The sequence below is a fragment of the Asterias amurensis genome, chromosome 16, assembly GCF_032118995.1.
Source record: "Asterias amurensis chromosome 16, ASM3211899v1".
NCBI classification, from domain to species: domain Eukaryota; kingdom Metazoa; phylum Echinodermata; class Asteroidea; order Forcipulatida; family Asteriidae; genus Asterias; species Asterias amurensis.
In genome coordinates this window covers 8,718,970-8,732,466 of record NC_092663.1, presented here as the reverse complement: position 1 = coordinate 8,732,466, position 13,497 = coordinate 8,718,970, and the positions used below count along the sequence as shown (strand labels likewise).

At 35.7% G+C, this 13,497-nt stretch overlaps 1 protein-coding gene across 1 annotated transcript; it reads left to right on the top strand.

The window, feature by feature from the left end:
* Position 1: 1 nt before the first annotated feature.
* LOC139948793 (uncharacterized) lies at positions 2 to 13,373 on the top strand. The gene is made up of 10 exons (XM_071947125.1): positions 2 to 101; positions 299 to 537; positions 1,868 to 2,002; positions 2,270 to 2,322; positions 3,112 to 3,216; positions 4,432 to 4,483; positions 5,118 to 5,234; positions 5,742 to 5,840; positions 7,072 to 7,134; positions 8,023 to 13,373. The coding sequence occupies exons 2-10, from the start codon at positions 393 to 395 to the stop codon at positions 8,190 to 8,192; spliced, it is 939 nt and encodes a 312-aa protein (XP_071803226.1). The 5' UTR covers positions 2 to 101; positions 299 to 392; the 3' UTR covers positions 8,193 to 13,373.
* Positions 13,374 to 13,497: the final 124 nt, after the last annotated feature.

Sequence of the window (13,497 nt, the reverse complement as noted above, 5' to 3'; positions counted from 1 at the left end):
ATCAGAAAACAACACTTTTGACAATATCGTCTGCTAATCTCCGTGATAAGAAGTTGCGTATTTCCAGTCAACAAACTGATCGGATGTCAAATAAATTCATGGTAAGTTCAGAGGTAGCCACTGTGAGGGTAGGGAAATCAAATCATTGTCTGAACACAAAATAAACCATAAATTTTCATTTTTGATGTCACATCTCTGTTGTATTTTCTATTTGCTGTGAATGATCTGAAGAATTCAGCATTTGCAAGAAGTTTGAACCCAACCTAAGTGTAACCCAATCTTGTAATTTTCTTTTCAGATCCAAAACTTTTCGTTGTAGAAAAAGTGACAGGCATTATAGGATTTACCAGCTGAAGTGGATCTTTTGAAAGCTGTTGTACTGTCTGCTTGGAATGAATGTGACGCTCAACTTCAGCCGTATTTGTAACATGACACTTGAAATGATGGACTACACAGGCAGCATTATGGCTCAGGTTTTAGATGTTGGAGAGGTACTGACTACAGAAAGCAAAGCCACCATCTCAAGGTTTTTAAATTGTAAGAACTGATGACCTAGACTTTGCTAGGGTTGAAATTTTAGACTATGAACTATTTTGTTTCTCTTCTTATGTAGTTATTTTTGGGGTTATAAATACCCCTTCTGCTGTGAAAACAACTTCCCTTCAAAAAGTTAAACAGGATCAAAAAACTCTTTGTTAAATTAACCAAACAACATTTTCAGCCCAACAGTTAGAGCTGTAAAATTTAGTATGAATCTAGGATGTTCCCCACCAGGGCTTGGTTTGCCTTTACTTCTTCAGTGACTTACCTAAAAGCAGTGGACACTATTGGTAATTACTCAAAATATTTAGTAGCAGAAAACCTTACTTGGTAATGAGTAATGGGGAGAGGTTGATAGTATAAAACATTGTGAGAAACGGCTACCTCTGAAGTGAAGTAGTTTTTGAGAAAAAAGTAATTTTCCACGAATTTGATTATGAGACCTCAAATTTAGAATTTGAGTCCTCGAAATCAAGCATATGAAAGCACACAACTTCGTGTGACAAGGGTAATTTTTCTTTCATTATTATCTCGCAACTTCAACACCCAATTGAGCTCAAATTTTCACAGGTTTGTTATTTTATGCATATGTTAAGATACAGCAAGTGAAAAGACTGGTCTTTGACAATTACCAATAGTGTCCGGATGTCTTTAAATGACCAATTGGTTTGTCATTTTACTTAACTGTCAGCTTTATCATAAGTCTGTAATCCATTTTTTATATAAAACAAGGATGCTTCAACACTGAAGTATTGGATTAAATTTTAACTGGTCCTCTGGGGTTTGGCCAGCAAAACCACTACTAAGGGAGAACACTATTAAAAAGGGAAGGTACATGTTTGGTAATTACTCAAAACAAATATTAACAAATAAGAATTTACTTGTTAACGAGCATTGGAGAGCTGTTGGTAGTATAAAACATTATGAGAAACGGCTCCCTCTGAAGTAACGTAATTTTTGAGAAAGAGGTAATTTCTCACTAAAATATTAAAAGACTTCTAGCTAGAAGTCTTTTATTCCTATCTGAAAGCACACAAATTCGTCCAACAAGGGTGTTTTTCTTTCATCATTTTATCGCAACTTCGATGACCAATTGAACCCAAATTTTCACAGGCTTGTTTTTTATGGTTGTGATGGGATACACCAAGTGATAACACTTGTCTTTGACAACTACCAATAGTGTACAGTGCCTTGAAAAGAAAGCATTGTTATATGGTTTTAGTGTTTCTTATCTTAAGCAACTTTAATTTGTCTTGAATGAAATTTTCTTCATGACCAAGGATGAGTTTTAATTACTCTCTTTCTTTCCTTTTTTTACATCCCACAGCCTCTGAATGGTTGAAAAGATCTGCGGAGATATATCTGGATAGACATGAAATTTCAGCAGAGATGTTGTTTGCTGCTGCTCTATCAGTGCTGATATTGCTGATGTTTATTTGGTTTGTGATGCATGGGAAAGAAGGTACATCACAGATACGTTCTGGAAACCAACAAACACACAAACAAACACACAAACAAACAAACACCCCAACAAACAAACAAACCCACAACCGTCAATCACAACCACTCAAACTAACAAAAATAGTGACAAACAAAAACAAACTCCAAGCTTTTTTGGGTAAATTCTGTCATTTGTATTTATCTCAGTGTCTAACAAGGTTTTTGGCTAATTATAAATTTGACAGTCAGAAGAATTGTACTTTTTCCTCTTTCCAATTTTATCTTTTAGATCTAAGGTCCCTGCAGCAGCCTGAAGTCATATCAATCTTTGATCTTGCAAAGGTAACAATTATATAAAATTTGTTTTATCATCGGGCCTTGAATTTTGCTCTTGAATGGGCACAGCAATTTTCCTCTGGTAAGAGGCACTTCCAGGAGGAAAATTTCAACTATATTGGAACTTGGCAGAGGGCACCACAACAAAAGTGCAGGGCAATACTGAAATTGCTGATGGTGATCTGGGATATTTCCAGACCTGAATCATGATTGTAATTTTTTTTTCAAACTATAGCATCTCATATGATAGGTAATACAATCAATTCATTTAAAGCCATTGGACACTTCTGTACAGAAAAAAAAAAAAAAGTTCACAGATTTACAAATAACTTACAGGGTTTACAGAAGGTAATGGTGAAAGACTTCTCTTAAAATATTATTCCATGGAATGCTTTACTTTTTGAGAAAACATTAAAACAATATCAATTCTCGATATCGAGAATTGCAGATTTATTTTAAACACATGTCATGACATGGCGAAACGTGCCGAAACAAGGATGGATTTTCCCGTTATTTTCTCCCGACTCCGATGACCGATTGAGCCTAAATTTTCACAGGTTTGTTATTTTTTATGTAAGTTGTGATACACGAAGTGTGGGCCTTGGACAATACTGTTTACTGAAAGTGTCCAATGGCTTGAAGAGGAATTCATCAGAACTTAAAAAAAACACCTGTATTTCCGCGTGAGAAATTTGTGTATAGCCTAAATTTGTTTTTTATGATGAACAATCAAGCATTACCATTATAACAGATTGGATCAAACCATTTGTCATTGATGGTTTTTCCATTTTACAGACTGCCTATCTACCTGGGCGCACAGAGCAAGTGATAAATTTAGTGACAAAGTTACAATTTGATGTGAACTTCCCCATCCCAACAAATGGAATGACACTTTTTCTGGTAAGAAATAAGTTTAGTTAATAATATGTCAATGTTTTTAAACCCTTGGAGCAGCCAAAGGGGTACGGGCAGAAGGACCAGCTTCATACTTGTTTTAAAGGGAAGGTACACGTTTGGTTAATTACTCAAAACAAATAGTAACTTAAAAACTGACTTGGTAACGAGCATTGGAGAGCTGATGATAGGATAAAACATTGTGAGAAACGGCTTCTTCTGAAGTAGCATGGATTTTGAGAAAGAGGTAATTTCTCACTAAAATAACAAACGACTTCTAGCCAGAAGTCTTTAATTCCTATCTGAAAGCAGACCAATTCGTCCAACAAGGGTGTTTTTCTTTCATCATTTTCTCGGAACTTCGATGACCAATTGAGCCCAAATTTTCACAGGCTTGTTATTTTATGGTTGTGATGGGATACACCAAGTGAGAACACTGTTCTTTGACAATTACCAATAGTGTACAGTGCCTTTAAAAGAAAGCATTGTTATATGGTTTTAGTGTTTCTTATCTTAATCAACTTTAATTTATCTTGCATGCAATTTTCTTCATGATCGAGGATGAGTTTTAATTACTTTCTTTCTTTCTTTTTTTACATCCCACAGCCAATTTTCACAGGCTTGTTATTTTATGGTTTTGATGGGATACACCAAGTGAGAAGACTGGTCTTTGACAATTACCAAACGTATACCTTCTCTATAAAGGGTTTGGGTACTTTTTGTAGGACAAAAAAACGATGTGCACAGATTTACATTAAACTTACACAGTTTGAAGATGATGATGGTAGAAAGCTTCCCTGAAAATATTACTTGCTGAGGTGCTGCAGTTTTTGAGAAATGAGTAAAACAATGTCATGAAAATAATTTTCGTCTTGGTGATCATGAGTCGAAAATTATTTTAGCATGAAAAAAACAAAAAAATCCTGTGCACAAAAAACTTTATCTTTTGAGTTAGTAGTGAACCAATGTGTATATTTCCAGAATGCTTCAATCTTTAGTGTGTGGGTCCAGGAAACATCTATTCATCTGTTTAGACCATTAGAACGAGAATTGTGTCCTCCAAACACAGTTATTTACCCGTAATACAATCTACCTTTCGATCGCATCCTTTTGGTTCAGCATGTAATTTTTTTCTTGTTGCTGCTCGGAGGGTTTTAAAGGCTTTTGTCAAATTTCAATAATGGAACACTTATCATCAACTTCTTCATTTTTTTTAAACAGTGTGCCTGCATCAGTGGCAGTACTAGACTTGTGAGTTTTCTTCTGGATCAAGGTAAATGAAACAATTTTGTTTTAAAGTAGGGCAGGGGTACATGTGTATTTTCCTCTTCCAGCTTCACTCTGCTTCCATTGGTTTGAGTGAAAAATAAAACAAAACGACCACACCATGATTATGAAAGAGTCAACTTTTCTTTAGCATTTCAAGTTTCCTTTCTCTATGCCGATGTTAACATGTCTAATCTCAAAATTTTTACACATTTTGATACCAAAAAGTAATGATGAATTTAAAGGCACTGGACACTATCAGAAATTACTGGAAACAATTGTTAGCATAAAAACTTACTTGGTATCAAGCAATGGAGAGCTGTTGATAGTATAAAACACTTTGAGAAACAGCTCCTTCTGAAGTATTGTAGTTATGAGAAAGAGGTAACTTCTAACTCAAATATTAAAAGGCTTCAGACCTGAATCCTTTTTAGGCATCTGAAAGCACACAAATTTGTGCAACAAGGGTGTTTTTTCATTCATTATTCTCTTGCAACGTTGATGACCAATTGAGTCAAAATTTTCACGGATTTATGATTTTATGCATTCGTTGGGAAACACCAAGTGAGAAACTGGTCTTTGACAATTAATACCAAACGTGTACAGTGCCTTTAAATCAATGATAAATCTTCTTAATACAGATGGGGATGTGACGGTAACCAACAAGGATGGGGACACTCCACTCTACCTCGCTACATTCAAATGTGCCGGATCATCTTGCAGTGACTTCAAACTTATTCAGATGCTAATCTCAGTAGGTAAGACTAAACCAATAGAAGAAAAATGTTTATCTTTGTTGCTTCGAGGGAATCTAACTGGGCCCAGTTTCATGAAGCTGCTCCAGCAGAAAATATTACTTAACAAACTTGTTCTAAGCAAAAATGAGCAGGATACCAGTTATGACTGGTACATGCTGTTTTGGCTGGTAACCTAAATCTGGCAAGCATAATTTTTTTTATATAAAATCAATAATGAAGTTCCTTGGGATCAGGGTCCAAGTTCTTAGACCTACCTAAGCAGGGATTGTGCTCAGCAAATTTCTGCTGAGCAAAAATATGTATGAAACCACTTCCAAACAGTGCATGTGACATAGCATTATTTTGCTGGTAACCTTTTTTTGGTATTGTTTTGTGTGCATAAGGCAAGTAATTCCCTACTGATTTCCTCTGGCCTGCAGTAGCCACAGAGCTCAAGGCCTCTTTGGGGATACAAAAAGGAAAGCATCCCTTTCTAAATAAAACTGTTTTATTTTCTCTGGAATCCAGGTTGTAATGTGAATGCCCAGAATCACAAGGGGAATACACCACTACACTGGGCTGCCTCTGAGGGGGATGTCGAGCTGATCAAGTTTCTCCTCACCTGTGGTAAAAAAAACCACCCACACAATATATATATATATAAATTACTCCAGTGCTTTCAACAAAGAACTATAAATTAAATGATAGGCAGATTTGAAGATAAACTGGGGAAATGTTGTGAGGTGGTGGTGGATTTTTTGTTTGTTATCAAGATGAGGGTTAATCTAGACTGATTTAGGATATTGACCCAAATCAACTGCCACCAAGGGCATGTTGCCACCTACTCCTGGGGTTGCTCTTGGGGCTTAAACAGGGTTAGCACCCTCTCATTCCATAAGGGTGTAGTACTGGGTTTTAGACTCTGAAACACCCTGTCATGTTGCCACCTACCTCTGAGGCTGAAACAGGGTTACCCCTCCACAGTCCGTAAGGATGTTTTAAAGCCATTGGACACTTTCAGTAAACAGTATTGTCCAAAGGTCCACACTTGTGTATCACAACTTATATATAAAATAACCCTGTGAAAATTTAGGCTCAATCGGTCATTGGAGTCGGGAGAAAATAACGGGAAAACCCACCCTTGTTTCCGCACGTTTCGCCGTGTCATGACATGTGTTTAAAATAAATCGTAGAATTGCTAATTGTTTTAATGTTTTCTCAAAAAGTAAAGCATTTCATGGAATAATATTTCAAGAGAAGTGTTTCACCATGACCTTCTTTAAACCCTGTAAGTAATTTGTAAATCTGTGAACTTTTATTTTGTTTGTCTGTTCCGAAAGTGTATAATGGCTTTAAGCATGGGTTTCATCCCATAGGCTATAGGAGCCTGGCTGGTAGAGCAGAATGCACTACCTTCCCAACTTTTACAAAGCAATTACATGGTTAAGTGCCTTGGTCAAGGCACAAGTGTTGTGACCGGGAATTTAACCCACACTCTGCTGCTGACAACACCAGAGCTTGGGTCCGGTGAAATATACCGCTCGACTATATGACACGACACAAAGGATCTGTGGGAGATGACATTAGTAGTGATGTTGGGAGGGGGAATTGTTTTATTATAGTGACACTAGCTTAGACATGTTCCCCTTTCTGCAATCAAATATTACTGATTTTAATATTCGAAAAAGGTACCTCACTGTATTTTGCTTTTTCAGTCTGTTTGGTTAAATCTGTTCCAATAGAGAATATAACAAGAAGGATGCGAACCGATTTGACTTAACATCTCAAACATAACCAGATTAATCAATTGAATTTACATACTTCCTACATTTCCCGTGTGCATTTTTGTTGCCGACAGGAGCGGACCGTTACATCAAGAACAACATCGGCATGTATCCCATTGGAATGGCAACTAATAACGGTAATAATGATATCTTTATAGTACTATGAAATGAGACTTTAGGATGCTTTCCTTGTTTAAGGTTTGACCACATGCTAAAGTCTTGGCGCTTGTGGAAGCAGTTCATTCCATGCTTATGTCAAGCGCATTTCACAGATTAGCAGGGAATTTCTGCTTGTGCACGTGCGTGGTCCACGTCACTAGGCATTATTGGCTTACAGAGCTAGAGCAGAAATGCTTGCCCTTTAAAGGAACGTTACAGAATTGGTAACAAACAAAAATTGTGAAGATCACAGATTTACATAAAACTTACCGGGCTAATGATGATGATAGTTGAAAACATCCCTTGAAATATGTCTGTCTGAAATGTCATAGTTGATGAGAAATAAATAATCTAACCTCGCGTTTGGAGTGTATCGCTTAGTGAGTGTTTTATTTATTGTTATTTTGGCATCAATGCAATGCAAATTTTGTAATCGTTTTTTTCACTATTCTCTCGTGACCCAGATGGCCGATTGATCTCAAACTTCTACAGGTTTGTCAGTTTATGTATATGGTGGATTACACAAAGTGCTTACACTGCCAGCAACTGTTTTGTTAGCAAAAACCAATTCTGTATTCCTTTAAGCAAATCGATGACCCAGGGCAGATTCAGCAGTAAGAAGTGCCATGAAATTGAGCCCTAGTGTAATGCTTTTTATTATTCACAAAACCAAAGAAACCAAATTTGGCCGCTAAAGCCTGGTTCATCCATCCTTTGAATGCAAATGCAAATCAAATGTTGGTGATCAAATAAAGGGTACATGCTGTTAGGGCAATTGTGAAGAAACAAGCATTCACAGGAATTATGAACCAGGCTTAAGACTGTAACAGATAAAGTCTTACCTTTGTTCTTATATATTCCTTTAGGGCACCTGAGAGCTGGCAAACATCTGAAGATCAGCCTACCCAACAATCCAAGCCCATGGGATATGTTTGAGCCCAACACCCCCGGCAAGGTAAGACTTGGGTTGATGCGTCCACAGAGGGATTGCCTTGCAATGTCACCAAGGCCAAGAATGAAACTCAACTTTTCTTAGACGGCATTTTCAGTTCAGGTTTTTAAGCGTTTCCTAGTTCTTTATTGACTCATTGACCTCTTTCATGACCTGGAACACACCTTCGCATAACGTGCTACCATTTTGGACATTGTGTAAATTTTGACTCCCAAAAATGGGGCCAGGATAGACATGTGTATGTGTGCAGTGAAACTGGTCAATAACCATAAAGAAAATATTGTTTATAGGATGATATCCAAAACGAATACCCACAAGGTGTAAGGGTAATTATTTACAGGGTTTACAGAAGGTAATGGTGAAAGACTTCTCTTGAAATATTAGTCCATGAAATGCTTTACTTTTTGAGAAAACGGTAAAACAATATAAATTCTCGTTAGCGAGAATTAGGGATTTATTTTAAACACATGTCATGACACGGCGAAACGCGCGGATACAAGGGTGGGTTTTCCCGTTATTTTCTCCTGACTCCGATGACCGATTGAACCTAAATTTTCACAGGTTTGTTGTTTTATATATAAGTTGTGATACACGAAGTGTGGGACTTGGACAATACTCTTTACCGAAAGTGTATAATGGCTTTAAAGCAGTTTCCGCAAGCGCTGCTTTCTTGCTTATGTTAAACAGAGCCATGAAATTGGGCCACATCCTACCCAGGTGACTTGCCTATGGATGTTTTTTTTCCACAGAACTTGGTAAAGTACTGAGTATACAGTGGTTAATACACATTGGTGTAGGGTAAAACAAAATTATATTCACAATATTTCTGACTGCTTATTATTTTGCAAATGAAGTTTTTGAACATATTGTATTCTTCAGTTTTATTTCAAATAATTTGATTGCAGTTGATGCAAATTGTAAACTGAAAAGTATGAAGTTTATATTTGTTTCATTTGATAAAACTCAAACTTTTTCGTTTTTATTTTACTAGTTTTGGAAATGCAAAAAAATAGAGTAAATACATCCAATATGAGGTAAAATGTTGGGAATAATTAGTTTTTGTTCTTCTTTCAATTCGCATTTTATTTGAAACGTTGTACATTTTAAGTAATAGCTAAAAAACAAAGAGTAATATATGAAAAGGTCTTGCCGAGACAGTTTTAGAAAGTTTGTATTTTTATCTCAGAAAAAACATACTAAATAACAACAGACTGTTTATTTTTCATTCAATATTTATTAACAAAATGCCTTATATTAATACTATTTATAAAGTGTTTCCACTGGAGAAATACAACACAGATTTTAAAAGTTTTATAGCAGAAGTTGTTTTTTCCATACGAACAGTGCAAAAAGGCATCGGAAAAAGAAGAAAAATTTGACAAAGTTAGAAAATTGTTTACAGCCATGATCTTCTTTCTTAGTTTTATCCTCTCTTTAAATTAGTTGCATAAAAGTTTTCTAACATAAACTCATGATATTTAAGGTTTTCAAAATCAAATTTTAACACAAAGTTTGAGAAACTTATTTTATAAAATCTTTAAAATGTAGGATTGTTTTGGTAACATAAAACATTTAAGAAAGGAACTAATTTTTGTCAGGCAATGAACAAAGTGAAAGGGACAAACTTAAAACAATATACAATGGAAAAATGTAAGTAAAACTAATATAAACAAAAATGATTCAAAATCAACAGGAAAACAATAAGATATTTTATAAATTAAAGTTAATCGATGTTGCTTTTGTCCAAATTTAACAGCATTTTTATATATTTAATACTTTACCTGTAAACGATGGTCTTGTTTTACCCTTGAGAAACCATGGTCAGACTAAACTTTGTAATTTGCAAAACAAAAGTGAAAATGGCCTACCCATACTCAAAGGAACACGTTGCCTTGGATCGGACGAGTTGGACTATTAAAAGCGTTTGAAACCGTTTGTTATGAAATGCATATGGTTAGAAAGATGTTTGAAAAGTAGAATATAATGATCCACACAAGTATCACTCGAAATTGCACGGTTTTCCTTTAACGTCGCGAACTATCACGGTCGGCCATTTATGGGAGTCAAAATTTTGACTCCCATAAATGGCCGACCGTGTTAGTCGACAGGGTAAAAATAAAAACCACGCAATTTCGAGGCATATTTGTGTAGATGAACGTATTCCACTTTTACAATATCTTTCTAACCATATACATTTTACAACAAACGGTTACAGAACGCTTTTCAAGACCAACTCGACCAATCCAAGGCAACGTGTTCCTTTAACTTTGTACAGTGTCTCAAAGTTACCAGCCACATTATTATTAAAGAAAAAAGAGAAAAAGCATCTGATCAGCTGAAAAAGCACAAAATACCCAAATGCAATGGCAAAATGACTGCAATGTTTGCACGGGGCATACATATTAGATGAGTTAAAGCAAAAGTGTTACTTTTTATTCCAGTTAATTTGTTTCATTGTTGAGACCTCAATGTAATCCCCCATGGCTTATATTTTAGCCATTATTTAAAAAATAAAGAAGTTTTTACTTTATTCTGTGTATTTTTGTGTAATTATTGTGCACAAACCATGGATGTAAAAAATGCTACCATGTCTTTTAAGAACAAGGCCAAATTTCATAGAGCTCCTTAAAGGCGCTGGACACAATTGGTAATTACTCATATTAGCATGAAGACCTATTTGGCAACGAGCAATGGAGAGTATCGAAGTACAAAACATTGTGCGAAACAACTCCCGTTGAAGTAACATAATTTTTGAGAAAGAGCTAATTTGAGAAAGAGCTAATATTTGAGTCTCAGAGAGACTTCAGGCCTGAAGCCTTTCTCATGCATCTGAAAGCACACCAATTATTGTGTAACAAGAGTGTTTCTTCTTTCATTATTTTCATGCAACTTTGGTGACCAATTGAGCCCAAGTTTTCACAGGTTTGTTATTTTATCAATTTTTGGGATACACCAAGTAAGAATACTTGTCTTTGAGAACCAAATGTGTCCAGTGCATTCAAGCACAAAAAGTAGCCAAGAACAACAAAAGTATGCTTACCAGCTGCAGCATAAGGTTGGCAGTCATAATACTATGTCACAAGTACCATTTGTAACTGGTCTCCAGCTTATTTTTTGCTTAGCAAAAAATTGTAAGCAACATTTTCTGCTCTAGAAGCTTAATGCAATTTGACCCAGGTGCTAAAAGGCACTTGCCAGAGTTCGATTTTTGTTCTCATATATTAAATGCTTCCCTTTCAATGTTAACTGATACATAAAATTCACAACAACCTCAGAACCCCACAAACAATATCTCAACAACTGACCCTACCCTATAAAGTGTGAACATGCATGTGTGATTAGCACAACAAATCATGCTTAGTGAAATTGGTGACCAGCCGAGCAATCACGTATGATGCTTTGAGGGGTGAACAAACGCTTGCACACTTCTTTCCCACCGTATTGCCAAAAGATATCTAAAACAAAAACAGTAGGTTATTTTTTCTACTTTGAAATGGTTCAACTATCTTTCAAGAACCCCCAAGAAGAGTTGGGAATATTTTCTTGTCATTCTTCTGGTGTTTTAACTCGTTAAACATTTGTACATGTATCTTTTTAGATTTAGAAAAAATTGATGAAGAAAGTCAGGTGCCCCCGATATGGTGAAAAACTTCATAAACACCTGAAGCATGGCTTCAAGGGACCAAACAATCAATGTTCAGTGTAAAAAAACTACACTGCTCTTGGTGTTTTAAAATGCATTCCACATATTCTCTCAAACCATGACTCCATTGGATCACGGAAAACGTCGGTAGCAAACATGTGCTACGGAAAATATTTACAATCTATTTACATTTTTTAAAAGTTACCTATGGCCCCCACTTGATGACCAAATTTACTTTAAACTGCACTTAAAAAACATTTCTTATTTCCACCTCTGTATGTATGTACATATTTTTAAGTCAATTTCTGAAATCTTTAGAGAACAGATGAGCCACTTTCTTGTCTGGTTTGAAATTGTGATAAATTCAAAACTTTTCTGTTCCTCTGAAGTTTCCTTTTTACACTAGTCTCTAGAAAATTCCAGATGAAATTCTTCACGGAGGCTGCAGAGGCAATCACACCTATACCCCTAATCATTGCCTTGGTCCCCTTGAAGTGTTCACAGTAGAAATTGACAATGGCCTGAGACAGTAGCCCTTTAATAAGGAAACCTTCCAGAGACAGGGCTTTAAAGTGTCTATGTACTTTTTCCTAACACAAAACACAATGACCACAGATTTACATTTAACTTACAGTTTGATGACAATGATAGTGGAAAGCTTCTCTTTTACTTACAGAGGCGCTGTAATTTTTGAGAAACAAGTAAAACAAATAGTTTTTGTATCAGTTTTAGCATGTAAAATTGTATTAACCAGCTATGCTATGGTTTTGGTATAATATCATAATTGGTTAATGGGATTTTACATGCTAAAATAATTTTCGTCTTCCTGAGACAAAAATTATTTTGTAACTTGTTTTACTTATTTCTCAAAAACTACACAACCTTAGTTAGTAATATTTGAAGGGAAGCTTTCCACTATCATTATCTTCAAACCCTGTAAATTTAATGTAAATCTGTGGACATTTTGAAAAAGTACCCGAATCCTTTAAATTGAGACTGGACTGCAGGCCTGAGGGCAGTGATTTAAGCAATAGGCCAAAAAACTATCGAGCATATAAGTCCAGCGATTTTGTTTTTGACTTGCATAACCTCACTGCATTTTTAAATTAAACTGGTAAATACAAATATCTTTCAATTCCATTGATTATTGAAGTAATACCAATAAACAAAAGAGATAAATCTTCTCTTGGTGCTTCTTCAAAAAACATCAAAGATGTGAAACTGTGTAGATATTGTTCTTCTCATTTTTCTGGGTCTTGTGACACATTCTCTGTTCCAGTAAAAGTTTGGAGCTACAAGCCACCGCAGTTTTGTAAATGTTTCCTCAAATTCGAGCCCTGTAATGACTTCTTCAAATTTACTATTTTCAGCTTTTAACTTAGTACCACTTGCCTACTTAATGAAGCTTGTATTTTATTTCAATGTTTACAACCAACTTAGGGACCGTCTTATAAAACATGTACATGTCTCAAAAGTCTGATTGGTTTGAACAGTCTAAATCGATAGGATAAGTGATCCGGTGGGCATACATGCTGTTGGACCAATGCTAAGTTCAAAATTAATGTTCAAACTGTTTATGCACACTTTTCCTTCAGGCAGGGCCGTTCTCAATGTTGTGGTCTAGCAGACTTTTCTGGTTGTCAACTGGATACTTGGAACTTAAATGCCAAGAGAAACGTTCCTTTGAGCTTACATTGTGTACGGCTTTTGAGACCCTCCAAAAGGGCCAAAAAGCAGAAACATTCA

What these genes read in the sequence shown, in the direction of transcription:
- LOC139948793 (XM_071947125.1), top strand. Translation starts at nt 393, where the DNA reads ATGAATGTGACGCTCAACTTCAGCCGTATTTGTAACATGACACTTGAA. An exon ending in CAATCTTTGATCTTGCAAAG is followed by an intron (nt 2,323 to 3,111) that starts GTAACAATTATA and finishes TCCATTTTACAG; the next exon opens with ACTGCCTATCTACCTGGGCG. An exon ending in CAAGTTTCTCCTCACCTGTG is followed by an intron (nt 5,841 to 7,071) that starts GTAAAAAAAACC and finishes TGTTGCCGACAG; the next exon opens with GAGCGGACCGTTACATCAAG.